At 43.1% G+C, this 19,613-nt stretch overlaps 4 protein-coding genes across 9 annotated transcripts; 2 read left to right on the top strand and 2 right to left on the bottom strand.

The window, feature by feature from the left end:
• Positions 1-73: 73 nt before the first annotated feature.
• LOC6734789 (40S ribosomal protein S15) lies at positions 74-1,262 on the top strand. The gene is made up of 4 exons (XM_002081756.4): positions 74-157; positions 339-427; positions 495-717; positions 1,067-1,262. Exons 1-4 carry the CDS (start codon positions 149-151, stop codon positions 1,190-1,192), a joined length of 447 nt encoding a protein of 148 aa, XP_002081792.1. The 5' UTR covers positions 74-148; the 3' UTR covers positions 1,193-1,262.
• Positions 1,263-1,317: 55 nt separating this feature from the next.
• LOC6734788 (serine/threonine-protein kinase SBK1) lies at positions 1,318-5,507 on the bottom strand. 3 transcript variants are annotated; one of them, XM_039291591.2, is made up of 7 exons: positions 4,504-5,507; positions 3,466-3,727; positions 3,307-3,406; positions 2,987-3,169; positions 2,439-2,925; positions 1,910-2,279; positions 1,318-1,584 (listed from the first exon to the last, which is right to left on the bottom strand). In XM_039291591.2, the coding sequence occupies exons 1-7, from the start codon at positions 4,558-4,560 to the stop codon at positions 1,388-1,390; spliced, it is 1,656 nt and encodes a 551-aa protein (XP_039147525.1). In that variant the 5' UTR covers positions 4,561-5,507; the 3' UTR covers positions 1,318-1,387. The 3 variants fall into 3 exon arrangements, with proteins under 3 accessions (XP_039147525.1, XP_039147526.1, XP_039147524.1); XM_039291592.2 differs by having other exon boundaries at positions 1,318-1,530; XM_039291590.2 differs by having other exon boundaries at positions 1,318-2,279; positions 4,504-4,754; positions 5,262-5,507.
• A 793-nt stretch (positions 5,508-6,300) lies between these two features.
• On the top strand, positions 6,301-12,937 carry LOC6734787 (sodium-dependent dopamine transporter). 2 transcript variants are annotated; one of them, XM_016181801.3, is made up of 8 exons: positions 6,301-6,582; positions 7,556-7,809; positions 10,118-10,252; positions 10,316-10,470; positions 10,532-10,704; positions 10,765-11,142; positions 11,199-11,436; positions 11,495-12,937. In XM_016181801.3, the coding sequence occupies exons 2-8, from the start codon at positions 7,623-7,625 to the stop codon at positions 12,122-12,124; spliced, it is 1,896 nt and encodes a 631-aa protein (XP_016027989.1). In that variant the 5' UTR covers positions 6,301-6,582; positions 7,556-7,622; the 3' UTR covers positions 12,125-12,937. The 2 variants fall into 2 exon arrangements, with proteins under 2 accessions (XP_016027989.1, XP_039147518.1); XM_039291584.2 differs by lacking the exon at positions 6,301-6,582 and having other exon boundaries at positions 7,539-7,809.
• A 53-nt stretch (positions 12,938-12,990) lies between these two features.
• Positions 12,991-19,142, bottom strand: LOC6734786 (gamma-1-syntrophin). 3 transcript variants are annotated; one of them, XM_016168232.3, is made up of 10 exons: positions 18,968-19,142; positions 16,755-16,819; positions 16,539-16,688; positions 16,195-16,480; positions 15,969-16,133; positions 15,648-15,832; positions 15,430-15,588; positions 15,141-15,365; positions 14,870-15,073; positions 12,991-14,815 (listed from the first exon to the last, which is right to left on the bottom strand). In XM_016168232.3, the coding sequence occupies exons 2-10, from the start codon at positions 16,812-16,814 to the stop codon at positions 14,705-14,707; spliced, it is 1,545 nt and encodes a 514-aa protein (XP_016027988.1). In that variant the 5' UTR covers positions 16,815-16,819; positions 18,968-19,142; the 3' UTR covers positions 12,991-14,704. The 3 variants fall into 3 exon arrangements, with proteins under 3 accessions (XP_016027988.1, XP_016027987.1, XP_002081789.2); XM_016168231.3 differs by having other exon boundaries at positions 18,776-19,141; XM_002081753.3 differs by lacking the exon at positions 18,968-19,142 and having other exon boundaries at positions 16,755-16,844.
• Between the last annotated feature and the right edge of the window lie 471 nt (positions 19,143-19,613).

Here is a 19,613-nt window from a genome sequence, read left to right as displayed (position 1 = left end):
ATCTGATTTTACGTTATGTGTCGGTATGTCTAATATATCACGCTGGTATTAATAGTATATTTTCACGTTTCAGGTGGTATTTTTTACATACGTTTGCGCGGTCACACTGCCTTAAATCTCTTTCCGTTTTTGTGCGCAACCAAAAAAGATGGCCGATGTAAATATCTAATACAAAATCCAATGAAAAACTCGGCATCCGTGCGGTAATCAAACAAAATGCCAAACGAAACACAATTAGAAGACTTCGTTGCACGGCTGCTGATGTTATTCTGGAGTTTCGCAGCGCGATTTACCGGCTAAATGGAAACTAATGTCGGTGTTTTTTTCGTTCTATGCAGCAAGTCGATGAAAGTCTGAAGAAGAAGCGTACCTTCAAGAAGTTCACCTACCGCGGTGTCGACTTGGACCAGCTTCTGGACATGCCCAAGTGAGTTGCCAGCCCCACATCGTCCGCTGTAATCCCGAAATAAACGTGATTCCTTCGCCCAATTTAGCAACCAGCTGGTGGAGCTGATGCACAGCCGTGCCCGCAGGCGTTTCTCCCGCGGACTGAAGCGCAAGCCAATGGCTCTGATCAAGAAGCTGCGCAAGGCCAAGAAGGAGGCACCGCCAAATGAGAAGCCCGAGATCGTCAAGACCCACCTGAGGAACATGATCATCGTACCCGAGATGACCGGCTCCATCATTGGTGTCTACAACGGCAAGGACTTCGGACAGGTAAGAGCGAAACGGTGGAGGAGGACCGGTTTTTGGAGCACTACGTGGTGTGTCAATCGCTAATCATTGTTCCCGCCAAGATGCTCCACATGCATCTTGGTTAGGTTGTTCAGAAGCAGCCTTCTAAGCTTCGATATCCAAAAGTGGATAAGGTGCATGGTATATATAAAGTCATTCTGGGTGTTCCCAGGGACTTCACTCTTTTCAATTCAAATCGATTTCATAGACCATGAATGTTGGATTAGTGATTGACAAACTAGGTAGGAAGCTCTAAAAGATTGGCCCCTCTCAATGCACCCATCTAGATACTAGATCCACAGTACTAACACCCATTTTCCCCCATCCACAGGTGGAGGTCAAGCCCGAGATGATCGGTCACTACCTGGGCGAGTTCGCCCTGACCTACAAGCCCGTCAAGCACGGTCGTCCTGGTATCGGTGCCACCCACAGCTCCCGTTTCATTCCTCTGAAGTGAGCGCTGCTCGTCTTCTGGGTTGTTGAGATGAATGATGCGTGAATAAATGAAACGTACTTTTATAAGAACATCTGCGTTGCGTTTTCCATCTAATGCCGTTCGAAAAGTAAAGGAGTGGTCGCCACTTAAGAAATGTACGTTATCTATTTATTGGAACTTTTAAATCAGTGGCTGCTCGTCTGTCCCCCTGGGAAGCTATCTGCGCTGTCGCCGGGCGATGTTGTGGCTGCTGGAGCTGGTGGTGCGATCGTAGGCGGTGTCCTTCATCAGCGAGGGACTCCTGCTGGCCGCCGCCGCCATCTCGCTGACATCGACCGATCCGTAGGCACTGTCTTTAACTTGAGAAGCATATGGGAGATTAGCGTAGCTCGAGTGCCGGGCATCGCGAAGCTCTGAAAGTGCGGCAAGGATGACTATTAGTGACAATTAGTCGGCGGCCTTGTCATCGCCGAAAGAAGGAGCTCTTGCTGGGTGTTAGGCCCGTGGATGTTTGGAGGTGCTGGTTCAGCTGCTGCAGGCTGTGGCTCTGGCCGTGGTTAAAAGCGCCCAAAGCGGGATAAGCGGCGGTGGCTATGGAGGATTTGAGGATGCTGCGACTGGAGCCGCGGGTGCCCACTCCAATCGAGTTCTTGGCGGTGGGATTGGTGTTCACATCGAAGGTGGTTAGCAGGGGATTGTTGCTCTGGGTGCGCTGGTTCAGCCGTGGATCAGCCTCACCTAGACGATTCAGTTCGGTCTCCATGGACGTGTACATGGTCAGGTTGCTGGCCAGCAGATCCTGCCGCGAGCCCAGTGTCATCAGGCTGTCCGCGTTGTTCAGCGTGGACGCTGTGGTGCTGTAGTTGGAGGCGGGACTGGCCGACTTGGAATACGCCATGGCCACCTGACCCATCTCGCTGGGTCCCTGCTGCAGTGCACCAGTGCGCGGATCAAAGTGCTTCTGGGTGGCGTCCTTCAGGGTGCTGTTGATCTCCTTGGCGCTCTCCGCCGGACTTGTGGGCTTGCGCAGCGAGGATATGTGTCCGGGCAGCGGCTCCCGCGAAACCGACGAAGATGGGGATGCCGAATTGGTCTCCTCGTTCTCCTCCTGCAACGAAGTTGGCAGCCATTAACAATAACCAATCTTTATGCTACAAGGCTTAGTATCAGAGGTTGGGAACTTGTTCCTCATAATTAAAAAGAAGGTATTTCTGTCTAGTTCCTTCACCTCCCCAATAAGAAACCCATTTCTAATGGCAATATTCACCTCGTCCTCCTCCGTGATAATGGACGACTCTATCCAGTCTTTGATGCGGTTCTTCTTCTGCTGCCGGTCCACATTGGTCTCGATACCGCAGTCGGCCAAGGTGTAGAGCAGCTTGTTCTTCTCATCCGGGCTGCTGTGGAAGGAGTACATGGAGGGGCACAGCTCGTCCGTCTCGTACTCGGCCATCTCCTTCTGGGCGGTCTTGGCCAGCCAGCGGTCGTCTAGGAACTTGGTAACGTCGGCCAGGCTCTTGGGTCGATTGGAGATCCTGGCAAAGAAGCGCTTGAACATCCGCTGCGCATTCGAGGTGAGCAACTTGAAGAGTCGTGGAGTTCGCCGCAGCGGCATCATCATAAGTCCGCCCTGCCAGGCCAGATAGCGCACATAGCGCGGATCATCGGAGGCAGCCTTCTGCCAGGGCAAACAGCCAGTTAGACACACAAAGATCACAATGCCAAACTGCCAAACATCGTGGCTGGGATCGGCTCTGGAAATGGGTGAATATTGGTCTCATATCGAAGGATTTTGGAAAGGTTTGTAGTAGTTACTTGTAACTGCCCTCGGGCTTGATTTCTAATACTTCTGGCGGACTGTAGGGCAGCCACTCGTTGCGTCGCTCTACAGTGGAGCCTGTGGGAAAGGACTCGCCGAAATCGCAGAGCTTGATGCGCTGGAAGTCCGAGCGATAGATGAGCACATTGTCTAGCTTTATGTCCCGATGCACTATGTCTCTGTGGTGGAATGGGAAATATTACTAAGATGCCTAAACAGTATGGTAAAGGAGCACTTTTTTTATAATCTAGCGAAGTCTAGAAAAAGATCCTTTTCTTGCCAGAGATTGCTCCACTTGAGATACAGTGAAACTTACTTTGAATGCATGTAGTCAATGGCCGAGGCCAACTGTTTCGCCACCCGCTTGCTGTAAACTTCGCCCACACCCGAATCGGTCACGTTCGATGTGAGATCCCCTGCAATTTACAGATATAAGTTATTAGATATTGCTAGTTTTTTAACATGGGATACCCACCTAGTGGAGCATACTCCTGGGTGAAAACGTAGAAGCCCGCTGTCTCAAAGGCCACGTCGTAGGTGGTCACAATGTGTCGATGAACTCCCAGGTGGAGTCCATAGTGGAATTCGCGGTAGAAGTCACGCAGTGTCACATATGGTTTGGGCACAGCTTTCAGGACCATCTCCGTCTGTGATCCCCGATGCTCCACCAGCAGAATCTTCCCGAACCATCCTTCGCCAACGATCTGTATGATATCAAACTCGTCCACAAGCTGGATCTATATATAGATGGCATATTAAAACAGCTGCGATTGCGAGGGGAACTATGCATAGATGTATTCTAAATGTGGATAAAGAAACTTCATGGAAGCATAGTATCTTTATAATGAAATAGAGAGTATTGGTGGGCACATATATAGCTAAAGAAAATAGGTTATGTACAAGTTACTATATATAGTTAGTTTAGACCTTATGTTCTGGAACTCAAAAAGTCATATATTCGATTTGCTGTTTTCAAATAGATTTAGTATGCAACACGTGTTCATAAACAGCATTCCATTATTAACGAACTAATTGACTCACTTATACATTTCGCCTGCTATGCGGAAAAATCAAAGAGAGCTTCTTGCGAAGTGCAACGCTTCGTTAAAGACCCACCTCAACTATATCTGAACAATTAAGTGTGCAAATGCACTGGGCGACATGTGTCTATACTACATAGATACTATATAGAATGCGTTACCTAGACCTATTAAACATTACTGTATTCGCGATCGAGACGCTGCCCATTGCTGTTTGTGTTTAATGATCAGAAATCTAATCGTTAACATGGCATTTTCCCAGTTGTATTGTAGACGATTTCCCGGGGAAGAGACAATTGGCAGATTGCCCATCCTACCGACTGGGCCAAGACGAAGTCTTAATACCGTTCTCTATCTGCATATTTGTTTATGGCGGCGCGGTAAAACATTAAAAAAATAATGGGTCACAAGTCGCGCGGAAATGAATGAGTATTACAATTCGATTTCGGATTGAATCATATCCGATCACTCACCTTCTCCAATTCGAACTCTCGTATCTTGTGAATGTTTCCACGTGGCTTCTTAGACATTTTGGCTGCTGTTTACATAGGCGATTTTTGGCTTCGAAAATTTGGTTGCAACTCAGTTTTTATTTACTGTACTGGTTCATAGCACTTGATTCACTTTCAATTCTGCGCAGCTTTGTCCATGAGCGGGCCAATAAAACAATTGAAACAGTTTATGTACGCGAATGTATCTACCAGATTGTATCTACATATTTACACTTTGTACACAAGGCGGGCGTTGTAAATATTTATAGCGACAGCAGCAGAAAGAGCAACAGAAACACCAAAGGAAAACATTTCTATATCTGTGCGATTCCTTTATTTTAAACGCGCTAGTATCTGCATTAATGGATGTATCTTTTGTTGCTGTTCCTGCACGCGGCTAAAGTAAATTAAGAGATTAATTGATCGGCTGAATTGGGATTTGTATATTCGCTTCCTGGTAAACGGACATATGTGGATATATGTAGATGGACTGTGCCTGGTGGAAATTCACCAAACAAATAATCCGAGGAGCGTGTGCGCGTATAAATATTTTGACACGTACACACACGGGGCGGAATTTGAGGAAAAAAGATTTCAGAACCAGGCCGTAGAATTCTTCTCGGCACTCTCCCGGCTTCGCTGATTCTATTCTGTTTTGATGTTTGTTTTCTCTCTTCGCTTTATGCATAATATCAACAGCTAAATTAAAAATAATGCCCGCTTGCCTCTTATATAAAAACCTTTGCGATAGTGTCGGAATTTCTTTTTTTCCGCCAGCGTAGATTCGCGAAGAATTTGTCCAGCGAAACGTAGACACACGCACTTCAGCGAAAATCCTTAAGTGCCCTGGCTTTCTACATACATATGTAATTTTGTATGTATTTATACGGCTGCACTTTTAGACGAAATCCGCAGATTGGTCGTTCACGCATCCGTAGTACACGACCGCTCGTTGCCAACTGCTCTCGGTTGGGATTTAAAAAAAGATATTCTGAGCAATGCACGCGAGCGTTTTCGAAAAGTTTTCGAAATATGTTTGCGAGTCAGATGTGGGAATATTGGGAAAGAGTGTGAACCAGAGCAGGGGATTGCACAAGATGAAAGCCAAAATAGAGTAGGGACAACAGAAGCGGTGCTAACAGTGTTTAACCCTCTAGTTGCCAAGAAGATATATATTTCGCTTAAAAGGAGAAATGGAATCTTATTGTTAAATCACAATGTTCCATTTCTACGTATGTAACTTATATAACATATATTTAATGCGCTATTTAGTACAAAGAAAAATGTTGTCTTTTTTAAATAAAAAAAAATAATATAAAATTAAAATTTATTTAATAAATAAGCTCACAAACAATTTTGTCCAACAATTTAAAGAAAACAGCGGGTTAACATGGCCCAGCAGAAAAGTCTCTCAAGTTAACAGCAGCATCCCCAGTTAACAGCGCACACGTACAGCGAATGCTCTCGCACACAGAGACAGCCTGCACCAGTACACGCACATCGCGTATACGCCACGTTGTCGCTGTATATATAAGGCAACTCTAATTGGTCACTTCCGTTCCGGTTCCGTCGACGTTTCCTTGGCGCATGCGACTTCTGGCTTTCAGAATTGGGATTTCAGCTCTAGAGGTTCAACTTCACCGCTGCGCTTGACACACACACAAAACTTTTCCGCACATAAGTGGCGCTGCTGTGTGTGTGTGTGTTGGCGAGTGTTGGGGTGTGTGTGTGTGTGATAAGAGATGCAGCCGACGTAACGGTAACCACTTGTCGCGGGCTATAAAAGCAGCCGCTGGCCAGCAGCCATTTGCAAACGCTCGCATGTCACCGAAGGCGCAACAGCTCCGATTTTGAAATTCCCAACACGGCCCTCAAGTTGAAAGTTTTCCAAAAAATTTAAACACATCCGCCCATGTGAATGTGAAGTGAAATTCGGGTTTGGCATTCGGCATTGGTTGTGTGGAGCTTTTTTCTAAGTTTTCTGGATATTTTTCAAAAGTCTCAAGGATTATTTAACAATGGATTGGAGCAACTACATGATTTGAGCTTGGTATTTATTAGGTAAGTAAGCATATAAACCAGTTTTTAGGTATGAATTAAAATAACTACGATGGGAATTATAAAATCTAATGAGGTGAATAACTGAATAATTTAAAGCGAGCAACAAATAAACAACATAATATCTTTAAGAACCTAGTTTTCAAGTGCAGCTGGCACAGATCAAAAATAAAATATTCAGTAGTTGTATCATGTTAGGCGTGGTGTTAAAAAATCGTTGTAAAATGCAAAATATGGCCAATCACAGAGTAAATTTAAAATGGTAATGATTACAGATGGAAATACTGATAACTTCAAAATGTGTTGTATGTTTGATAAGAAAGCAATAAAGAAGGCATGTAAACTTCAAACACTCTTTTAAAGTAGTTCATTTAAACACATAGATATAAATAACCAAATTTTTAATATTAGTTAATAATAGTTATTACTGTAATACTTTGTAATCTGGCCAACTAAGATTACCATCGAATCTGGAATAAAAAGATGGATTCTAGTCATAAATTAACCCAGCGCAGCTCCGAGCACTTTAAGCACTCAATCTGCATTTTGCTTAATTGATCGCAACTCGGGGCAATTAAAGTCAGCGGGGAGGAATTAAGTAGATCAGATTAATTGTTTGACGTGTTTGTGGTTTCATTACACGCAAAGATGCCCGAGAGTTGGGCACATATAGGCGGATATATGCATGTGCTTGTTCTGTGGTGTGGATGGTCAAGTGCTTGCTGCCCAGTGTGTTTGAACATGCCACCTGTCGTATGCGTAATGTGCCAACGAGCTCTTCAAGGGCTGGGTAAGCACATGTCGTTGCCAAACAGGTTTCAAGTGCCCTGGACACACACTCATTGAAGCCCATTGATTGGTGAAGGGTTTTGGATTTTTTGGGGTGGTGGGCAACTGGGATTTAAATCATTGAATATGGTTCATATTTCTGGCACATCTGCACAACTGACCCATTGAAGTGCTGCGATTTCCACAGATTTCAAAGTGCGGCGGCGGGATCTCCACATTTTGGGTCAAGGACACGACGGGTTATATAGTCGCAGATGTCACCAACCGGACATATATCCAAATCAAAGACGCCCACGCCACACGATAACGATAACAATAGCATCAGCGACGAGCGCGAAACATGGAGCGGCAAAGTGGATTTTTTATTATCGGTTATTGGATTCGCCGTCGATTTAGCAAACGTCTGGAGATTTCCCTATTTGTGCTACAAAAATGGCGGTGGTAAGTATATCCTTTTAGATCCTACACTATTTTACAGAAGAAGATCACTATTAAATGTGCCTATGATAATCTTTAACCATATCATGCCTTTAAGATACTTTCTTTATACTTTATTTAAGATACTTTCAGCCAATGGGGGTGATTTTTCTCCGTGTGAACTGGCCAATTAGGGGCTAAATACATTTCGTCAATCGCTCTGGCTGAGTGAATATAATTTATATGGCTTTACACATCATTGGGCTTGCCACGGAACCCGTCGCTTTCCTCTTTCCGCTTTCTGAATTTCCCTTTCGGCCTTGTTAACACTTTGTCAAAGTGGTGCGAAGTGCTGTCGGTGGGTGGTGAATGGGAATGGTTCCTTTGTCAAATTGCAGGGCTTTTCCCCGCTAAAAGAGCGGCAAAGGACACACAGGCGAACACTTACTTCGCTTCCTGATCCTCATCGCCAACGCCATCATTCAAAACAATTCCAAAAGTTAAGTGCTTCTGTATGACAACTAAATCTGGCAGTCATAATCGCATTTGGCCTGCTTACCCTCTGTCACTCTTTTTCACCCCATTTTCTTGGCAATATGTCAGCCTGCTTATGTGGAGTTCTCTAGGCTTTTGTTGCTGGAGCACTTTCCACCATCGCATTGTGGGAAATTCATGTGCGAAACATGTCTCCATCTCCACCTCCCCATTTTCCCACTGATTGCGGCACTTTCCCGCTGATGCGTCGTGAATGGATGTGGCACACAGAGCCTTCGATATAGTTATTACTATTTTATGAGTCTTTTTTCCTCCTGCTAACACCCCCGGTCGCTGCTGCTGCTGCTTTAAAATCATAATAATAAATTGTTATATTTATACGCTTCATTGCGTTCAATCAGTGGTTCCAGCTCCATCTCCAGCTTAAGTTCCATTTTATGTCCGTTGCCAGGGGCAGCAACTCGCTCAGGTTGCGATTATTACCACAGCTTAGTCGGTATTATTTATTCTGTTTCCCATTTTCCCGCTGCCTGCAACTCGGAAGTGGAAGCTTTGGTGGCAGCAACAGGCTGTGCCATCCACATTGTCCTGGATTAGGGCTAAAACCCAAGGAGCTGCCTCTCTTCTTTTTCAAACTAAGATCGCGCATACGCAGCGCTTGCTTGAATGTACTTGGTTTAACTATGCATTTGATTATAATATACACTTCTGTCTTAAATGTGTTTGAAAATAAAGGTTTCTATTTGAAACTATTTGGAATGGTGGGAAGGAGCACGTTGCACCTCAATTCTTAAACAAATACATTTAAAAAGTTATTCACAAGCATTTAAGTAGGCATAACTTTCAATAATTCAATAGAATATCAATTTACTAGTCAAGCTATAACCAACACTTGGCCGTTTAAAATTGGACAAGTTTTGACCGAATTACGGGATGGGAATCGAATTAGAGGCACATATTTGCACAGTGTCCCCGACGAGCTGCTGGAAAATGGGGGAAATGCACTTGAAGCAACGGAAATTATGGCTTCAACAACAGAGACCAGCGTCATGGATGCCCCGACTTCAGTTTAGACGGTTTTGTTTTAAATTTCCGACATAATTGACACGACAGAAGGAAGCACCGTAGCTGGCAGACCCTTTGTAGATATACTTTGCACCGAACGCCCTTGCATACAGTGGGGTGTAATGTGGGTTTTGGCCCTAGACGACTTTGTCGTCGGCCACTTTGCCTGCTAATAGACATAATCAAATCATAGAACATCATCCCCTGCCACTCGACAAAGTATCGATGGCACTCTACCAATTGTCTGGCCCAAAAGGGGGGTGTAACTTTGGCTCGGCTTTTCCGGAGGTGACGGAGATGACGGCGATGACTGCAGGAGACAGCCGAGTCGGGCCTTCCCCGCATTTTCCGCCTCTCATCCGCCAGCTTGCTGCTGCTGCTGTTAATGTTTTTAAAATGTCCTTAGAGTGGCACTTGTAAAACAATTTGATTTTGTGTGCCATCGAACATACATAAAGGTCGGGTGTGTCTATGTAGAAAATGTGTGTGTAATTATGTTTGTCGACCGGGGGCAGCGCGAACAATGCAGAGATTGTGACACGGGTCAGTCTCAATATGTGGCGGTTATGCAATCATTATCATACAAAACATATTGATTGTTTCTATAGCTGGAAAATAAGTTGGTAAAAAGTAAGAGATGTAATGCGGAGGTGGAAGTATCTAAGATTGTAACTTGGAATCGCATCTTCTAGTTCATTAAAATAAAATCCAATTCTAATGAATCCTTGTGTCCTTCGACTAGAGTTAACTTCAAAATATCTGAAAATTTTAGGCGCTTTTCTTGTGCCCTACGGCATTATGTTGGTGGTCGGTGGCATTCCTCTGTTCTATATGGAATTGGCCCTGGGTCAGCACAATCGTAAGGGAGCCATAACCTGCTGGGGTCGCTTGGTGCCCCTCTTCAAAGGTAATTACTAACTACTTACTAATTAATCACAAGAACTTCATGGATTAGCATTTTAACTTGCAGGAATTGGATATGCCGTGGTGCTGATAGCCTTCTATGTGGACTTCTACTACAATGTGATTATAGCCTGGTCGTTGCGTTTCTTTTTTGCATCCTTCACCAACTCGCTGCCTTGGACGTCGTGTAATAATATTTGGAACACACCAAACTGTAGACCGGTAACTAGATACATAACCATTTAATACAAATTAATCCCTATTAACTCTAACTTCTTATCAGTTTGAGAGCCAAAATGCATCTCGTGTTCCGCTTATTGGTAACTATAGTGACTTGTATGTCATGGGAAATCAAAGCCTGCTCTACAATGAGACTTATGTGAATGGTTCGAGCTTGGATACGTCAGCAGTTGGCCATGTGGAGGGTTTTCAGTCCGCAGCATCAGAATATTTTAAGTGAGTTATATTAGTATCTTCAGCTTTCAAACTTGTAATTACATTTAATTCCTCGTATAGCCGCTACATTTTGGAGCTGAACCGCAGCGAGGGAATCCATGACTTGGGCGCCATCAAATGGGACATGGCGCTGTGCCTTCTGATTGTCTACTTAATCTGTTACTTCTCCCTGTGGAAGGGTATCAGCACTTCGGGCAAGGTTGTGTGGTTTACTGCCCTCTTTCCCTATGCAGTGCTACTGATTCTACTAATCAGAGGCCTCACACTGCCCGGATCTTTTCTGGGCATTCAGTATTATCTCACGCCCAACTTTAGTGCCATCTATAAGGCTGAAGTCTGGGTGGATGCAGCCACTCAGGTGTTTTTCTCATTGGGTCCAGGATTTGGAGTGCTGCTGGCCTATGCATCCTACAATAAATACCATAATAATGTATACAAGTAGGTTGCAAGTCTAATACTTTTATCACTTAAATTATTACTTAACTTTATTACAGGGATGCCTTGTTAACCAGTTTCATTAACTCGGCTACCAGCTTTATAGCCGGCTTTGTGATATTCTCCGTGCTGGGTTACATGGCCCACACTCTGGGTGTAAGAATTGAAGATGTTGCCACCGAAGGACCTGGTCTGGTGTTCGTGGTCTATCCAGCTGCCATTGCCACCATGCCGGCCAGCACTTTCTGGGCTCTAATATTCTTCATGATGCTGCTCACTTTGGGCTTGGATAGTTCGGTATATATAACTTAAACACTATATGAAAGACTTCAACTTAATTATACAACTCTTTCAGTTTGGTGGTTCAGAGGCTATAATCACAGCTTTGAGCGACGAGTTCCCCAAGATCAAAAGAAACCGAGAGCTGTTTGTAGCTGGACTGTTTTCCCTGTACTTCGTGGTCGGTTTGGCCAGTTGCACCCAGGGTGGCTTCTATTTCTTCCACCTGCTGGATAGATATGCTGCCGGCTACTCGATTCTAGTGGCCGTGTTCTTTGAGGCAATCGCCGTGTCCTGGATCTACGGAACCAATCGATTTAGCGAGGATATACGGGACATGATTGGTTTTCCGCCGGGAAGATACTGGCAGGTGTGCTGGCGATTTGTGGCACCAATTTTCCTGCTCTTCATCACGGTGTACGGGTTGATTGGCTACGAGCCACTGACCTATGCGGACTACGTGTATCCCAGTTGGGCCAATGCGTTGGGTTGGTGCATAGCTGGCTCCTCGGTTGTGATGATTCCTGCCGTGGCGATATTCAAACTACTTTCCACGCCGGGCAGTCTGCGGCAGCGGTTCACCATTTTGACCACACCGTGGCGGGATCAGCAATCGATGGCAATGGTGCTGAACGGGGTCACCACCGAGGTCACCGTGGTGCGATTAACCGACACGGAGACCGCCAAGGAACCCGTCGATGTCTGAGTTCGACCAGTGGCCCGTTTTCAAATTTACTACGTTTAGATTTGGAAATTTACCAACAACCGATGTTCACGTATGTAGATTGTGGCATTGCAGGAGAGTTTGTGTTTTTGGTTCGACATTTGGCGCAGGTCCGCAGCAGGATCGGCAAATTTCGCAAACAACGTACTTAGGTTTCGGCACCAAAAAAAAAGAAAAGGAGAAAACCCACAAGCAAACGCAGCTTCAAACCATAAGTTCTAAGTTAAGATTAGCTTGTAGTTCGTATGGTTAATGCCAGTTATAGCATACTCATATATACGATGCTGTGTAGATAATATCAAGTCCGAAAATGCGAAACAATCGTCAGTTAATCCACAGAGAACTCCTTGAAAGAATGTTTGCATATGCCAATGGAATTAACGACACGATCGAGGCTCAAATTGTTGGGCACAGAATCTGTACATACACAAGTCGATGATGTAAAAGCTTTAAACACGTTATAGGATATCTCATGGAACTGAAGCAAAAGCTGCCAGAGTTGAACTTCAAAATCCGCTCAAACAGCCATGAGGGGATTTTGTCATATGCAAAGGTTTGTTCTAGACTAGTTAACCCCGTCCAAAAAAACTACGATTGTTTGCTCAAAGCAGCCATTTTGAGCAAACAACTGAGAGTTATCGAAACACATTCCCTTTTAAAAACTCATTTCTGTACATAGATGTATGATATTTTAGCATTGTTTTAAGAGTTTCTTTCACGCTGAAGCGGAACTAACAGCCATGAGTTCTGTTTCAATTGGTTGAAATAAATTATTATACTTTGAGTTACTAAAAAGTGAAGTTTTATTGGGGTGGAAAAAAGTCGAAAGAAAGAAGTACAAATTGTTGTTCTTGATTAGATATTCAGATTTTATTCCAATTCGAATGCTTTGGTTTTCTTGTACAATAATTTCAATTAGCAAACGCATAAAAGTAAATAGGGAACCATAACTAAACCAACTCAAATGGTTTTCATATCGTTGAATTTTTGTTCAAGTAGCGCAGTTCCGGATAAATATTGAACTTTATTACAGAATCGCAGTTTTTGAGTAGTATCCTTAGTTCGGGGAACATATGTGTGTGTGTGGCATATATATGTATGTATATATCTGTATGTCGTGTACTTCATACAGCACTATGTAAGCTTCGCATTAAAAATATATGTATGTATGTATGGTATGTAGGTTAGTTGTGATGAGGGAGCTCTAACTCCCTGGTAATTGATACTCGTATAACATGTTGCGGTGTTTGCAGATTACGTATGTTGGTCGGGTTTGTGGGTTTAGGATTGCGATTTGGGTGCAACTAGGATCGGTTTGTATGCAAATATTATTTCTGCGGCTATGGTATACATATACATATATACTTTGTGGAGCTAGGAGCGGATTCTAACCCAATAGAGCTAAGCATATGTACAGTAAATATTTTTGATTCTGTTTTCAGCTGTGGTATATGGATTATAGATACTTGCATATTTTTAGAGATATTCTGCTTATGCTGTTTGGGATTTTGCAATTTGCTTATGCGCCAACTTGATATTTGTGTGTAGATATATGATCTTTTGTGCTCGTCGATGATTCGCTAACTAATTCGATAATGTGTAGTTGTATGTTGTGCAATAACGCCTAAAATCAATACGTACAATGCAATATGCTAGCAACAAATGCGATCTTGCCACCGAAAGACACGTTCTGAATTGACAAATGACCTAAGTGAGTGTCTGATGAAATCACTTAACTGGCTCTGAGTAAATGTATAACAGTTATAAAATCTAGTTCATGTTACGTCTGTGCATTGAGATTTGTTCGGTGGATGTTATATATATATTAATTTATAAGGTATTTTTATATATATGTATATATCTATTATGACATCAGCTATTACTTCAGTAGAAAATAACAGTTAATCCGACCTTAAAGCATTCGTTTTTTTCGAAAATTAAATTTTCATTAGAGCGCACACAAAACACGGTTTTCATCTTTTTCGATCAATTTTCGTTAAACCGCCGGAGAAATATATGTCTAGAGGATACAGCACGGGATAAAGCCTTTAAGGCCACTCATTATAATCTTTTCGGCTAATAGCAAAAGCGATCAGTTGCTCTGACATTCAGAATCGGCAGACCTATGTGGTTTTAACAATCCGTAAGTTAGGTAGGGGTAAGTAATTTAACTTTAAAGGCTACATTCGGAAACGATCGATTATAAACAATATAAATTTGTTGTCAATTTGTAAGTACCAAGTCTACGTAATAGGAAAAATGCCTAAAGTAATTGCCTTATGTATGCTTAAAATTTACTGTAATGCACCAAGAGATTTCACTTTCAGTTTTATCAGCGCTATAAATATACCCATATCAGTATCCAATTACAATTACAATCATTCAGATCAACATACATATGTATATGCGCGTACTCGTTTATAATAACTCCAAGCAGACAATCATGTATGCGATACCTATAGTCCAACATTCATATTCGAATTATTTGCTATGCACTTTACGAATATTCATTATATATCATTTTGAGTGTGAGTCCATGTGAATTCTTGTCCACATTTTGATTTAAGTCTGCTGGATTGAGCTCAAAAATGCCGGATCCACCGATGCCACCTTGGCCGTGAGAAACGCGTGCATGCAGAACAGCAGACTTTGCAGGACTTGGCATTCCAGCTCCTGCAGGATATTAAATTGTATATTTCATGAAATTATGATATACTCCTATCTTACCTTGGTTTCTATTGCACGGCTATCGTGATCCTGAAAATGCAGCTTCAGCTTCGATTTACCATCATCACTGGAGCCCCTCAGCTGTGAGAATTTATACTGCCAAACTGTGGCGGATTCTGCTCCTTCAGTTAGTGAAAATCCAGCTTGCCAGTCCAGCGTGAGTCCACCACTTTTTCCATGATGCGACACGGCAAATGTCTTACGCTAAGGAAAATGAGGAAAATTAGCATATAAAAAGAGAGTGGAGGTATGAGTTACGAGTGAAACCTACGCCCAGTTTGATGACACTTGTCACAATGGCTGCATTCCAGCTATTCTCGATTCTCAAAAGCTCCTGACGGGTTTCCACGCTCAAATAGCGCGGCTCATGACCCGAACTTTGCAGCAGGAAACAGTGCTGGCGACTATCCACGGTCTCGGATTCCTTGACAATGCGGAACATGGTCTGGTAGACCTTGTAGACCACCAAAGCCTTGCTAATGCCAGCCACATTAAGCTAATAATTTGAAAGAAAAAAATATTTATATCATTGAAACTTATGGCAATTGATTGCTACTCACTGGTGGCGTTTCAAAGAGCATCACTTCAGTGCCTTTGAGCAGTAGAAACCTGGGCTTGTAGCTCTGCCACGATATATTGTTGTTGATGACACCTTCATTCACCCAGCCCATGTACTCAATGCGCTCGCCCACAGCAAAGTTTCTATTATATAGCTTCATCTAGTAGATAAACAAATTATTAATTTATAAATATACATATTTACGTATAACTCTCCTACCTGTAAATGCGTTAGGCCCACAACATTGTCCGTTATCAGTTTTAGCCACTGACTAAGTATGGCAAGTTCATCGCAGTGTATGACACCTGTGGAAATTCCATTTAGACCGCGAACTTCGAAGGCATTTTGGCGCAGCTTGTCAGTGCCATAGATGTACCTCGTCACATATGCCATCATTAGGGGTACTTAGGGTACATTAGGGGCAAGGTATAAAAATATCAATTCATTAGCCATTTCCTTATGGAGATATAAGATACATATCTCTTATCTTAAGACATAAACAATGAACAATTTGTTAACCTATTCATAAATAAGGCTCACCGGCAACCACGTCGGTCCAGCGCTTCTCCGGCTCCGAGCAGATTGACATGGGGCGACTACAACTGCGACTGATGGTTCCACTATTGACGGATGACTTGTAGCCCTCGTCAGCCTTCAGCTCGGCACATGTGACATCGTTGTCAGAGTCGGGCGTGTCCTTGGTCACTGGGATGTTGGAGGAGGGTTATTCAATCCTTATTTACCAAGCTATGCCACTACTACTCACGTTGCTTCTGAAGGAAAGGCGTGGCTGCGCGATAATGCTTAACAGTGAGCACAACAATATCGCCAGCGTTTCTCAATATATTGACGGCATCATCGTGAGGACATGCCGTGATGTACTCTCCGTTGACCTTGATGATGGCATCGCCCACAAACAGCTGGCCCGTTATGTCCGCAGCCTGATCCTTATAGATACGCGATATCAAAATGGGTAGTTTGTGCTCGGCGCCGCCTTTTATGCTCAGTCCTAGGCCGCCTTGTTTTTGGCGCGTTATTTGAACCATGCGTTCCTGAAAGATTAATTATTTCATAAATAAGCTATATATTATAGGGTAGAGTATAATATACCTTTGATTCCATGGGTGGTCCATTGGGATGACAACTACTTGGGGTCACCACTTCCAGCTTCTGCAGCGAAAGCAACTCCATGGTAAGATTAAGTCGAAGGGGTTCTGGTCTGCTCTTGCCATCGCTCACGTGTACCATTCCAGTTCGCACCTGAAATATTAAAAATTTAATCTTTAATAGGTATGCATCTATAAATATGGAGTATCTTAGCATTACCTTCAGGTTTTGGTCGAGTTTTTCTTCTATAGGCGTGGCCATGGTGTCAGAGAGCTTCATAATTCCTAAAATCATTCAAAGAAGAGGGATCTTCGAATTTGATTTATGATCTTAAATGGGAAGCGTGCTTAAAAAAGAATTATGAACCAAAATAAAATAAAAAACCAGGGACTTTAGAGATTATTCTGCTGTAATCATAACAAAATGTATCTTCTAGATATATTTACTATACTTAGAGCTTTATCAATATTTCTAGAGGCGTTAAATTAAATGCGTTGATTGATTTCTAGAAATGAATAATTCAGCGCAAAGGGTCTGAAAAGGTTGAAGTGTTGCCTGATTTGTGGCAATAACGGGATGTCTACCCTTGTTACCAAATCGGATGGCCGCCAATCAAGTTGGCCCAATAATCAGGCGATTTCTGAGAACTTTCCGCTATTTTCCTTTTTTTTAAACATAATCGTGGCCATGGCAATGGACTGCGAAACAACTGCAATCAAATCGGGAAAGCCGGCTCCGTGGCCTTTATCGATTGCCATTTTATTTTTCCACTGAGCAGACAGCAGTAAGGCGAAAGCAACGCAATTGCAATCATCGCATATCGAATTACGTTTGCACACTGGCCCACCGATGAGCCGATAGTTCAAGGTGAACTGTGGCAATTGCCTTAATTAAATTACACATGCAATTAGAAACAATTAAGCGTAATCAGGCTGCCGCAAAATGTAATAGAAGGCATCTAGATGGAAACGATACACGGGTATACCTTGGCCAAGTGCGTTTTCCACTGAACTGATGCCTCGGCATATGTTTTCCATTAAAGTGGAAAATAAATATGCTACCGGAAAACTAGATATGAGTGAAAACACATTGAAGTGTGCCCCATCTGCAGACGTTGTTTGTGGTTTTCCCTGGTGCTGAGTGCCGAAGTGTGGCCGCAACTGCTCCTCCGGAATGGGAGGGTGGCATATGTATTTTGGATAACCACTTGTGCTCCATAAATAGGTGTTTTGCCTGGGGGGTTGAGAGTTCTTGGAGAGGGGGGTTTCGATTTGAGCGCCAAATATGTGCATATGGTGCCATCTGAGATTGAGAAATTCCGAATTCGAGGGGAAACACTTTCACTTTTCTCGCTTTCTGTGTTTTGATTCATGGTCAAAGTAAATTCAATTGATTGTTAATGATTGTTAATTAAAAAAATATTTAAATAATAATAATTAAATGATATAATGGTGCACGGAATATAATCTGAGTAAAATGTTGAGGCATGAGCTTATCTGTTATCAACAATAAGTTTTTGAAATGAAATTAAAAATAAATATATATAAACTGAGTTATTTTACTGAAGCCACATAAAATTATTATAATTAAGGTAAATTTTACATTAAAAAATCTAAAAAAATACATCTATCAACCCAGAATGTTCTATAGTGCCTGCAATAGTTTCGCAGAGTGCAAAAAAGTGTCGCATATTTGGCCCACGAATCCCTGAATCCTTGGCATTCCGCGTGTCGTAGCAATTAGCTGCTGGTCAGGCCACCGACCTGGCGGAACACGCATACGCTCCGTTGTCCCGGGTTACCTTTGATTATGGCTTTATTATTACGTGTGCACGCTGCGCTGCCCTTTTGGGTGCGTGCTTCAGAGCCGTAAAACCGTGAAGCTCGTCCCAGAGTACTCTGGTTTTTTTTTCGGTGGGGGGTGTCGACAAGTGCAGGTCCTTAGCTTCAAACCAAACAAGCCAACATGTTCGGCGTGGGGCCTTGGACAATCAGCTGTGCCAGAGCCACGAAAAGAGCAGCAGCAGCAGGCGAAACGTTTCGGGCTGTTTTGCCTGAAGTTTCAGCGATTGAACTTTTTTTTTTTTTGCAGCTCTGGCTGTGGAGTAAAACAAACACACGCACACCCTCGCATAACCGATACTTTTGTGCCCGAGGCCCAAAAACGTTGATTATTAATTTATGTGTGTTTGCTAAACAACTCCACCGCACCCAGTATATCGGATCGACTTGGGGGATTACCTCCTTGTATTGACAGATGTACTTATGCTCGCCCGCACACATACATATATGTGTATATGTGTGTGTATAAATATATGCAGTTTATGTGTAGTTGCGACCCGTTTTCGCGTTTTCAATTGGGTCACATTTTCACATATTCGATATCCTGAATAGAGGGGCTTGAACTCGCGATTTGGCCAAGTCGTCACTCACAAAAGTATGCTAACTTTCCGTTCTGTTTGTCACACTTTTGCCCACTTCAGGCCAAATGTACATGTATATATAAACTGGCTGGCTGTACTCCCAGCGTGGAGCTGCTCCTTCGGCGGTCCAGAGCACAACGTTCCCAGAGCCTCAGCGCGAGTGAACTGAGAGTTCCGTTATAAACACTTCGCCAGCGGACAGTAAACAGCGAAGCGGCACGCAGTCCTCTCTCGCCGCGCTCTCAGCAGCGCAGCTTTGTGCAGCCTGACGGGACATATGTTTTGGGTCGCAGAGTTGCCCCCAGATGTGGAGCTTCAGCCGGTGGCTCTTGCTTTCCGAGTTCCACCCCCAAAAGCTTTGGTGAACTTTAGTGTTGGAAAGCTATATGTTACTCAGAAATATGTTTTCTAGGTGGCGCTCTTTTGTATGGGGGTTGTTATCTTGTAGTTCTCACAACCGACGTATACGTGATGTGTGGCGTATACGCTATGTAGAATTTTTGTAAAATTATCTGAAATACCTTGTGGTACTTAATATAATTATTATTATATGATATAATAAAGAATTGAAAGTTTTAAATTGCAAATGAGTCAAGTTGAAAGTTATAAATGGTTATAAATGGACATGAGTCAAACGACCTCTACATTTTGAATTT

The sequence above is a fragment of the Drosophila simulans genome, chromosome 2R (assembly GCF_016746395.2).
Source record: "Drosophila simulans strain w501 chromosome 2R, Prin_Dsim_3.1, whole genome shotgun sequence".
In the NCBI taxonomy this organism is placed as follows: domain Eukaryota; kingdom Metazoa; phylum Arthropoda; class Insecta; order Diptera; family Drosophilidae; genus Drosophila; species Drosophila simulans.
Note: the sequence above shows the minus strand (reverse complement) of the source record. Positions and strands in the feature narration are given on the sequence as shown.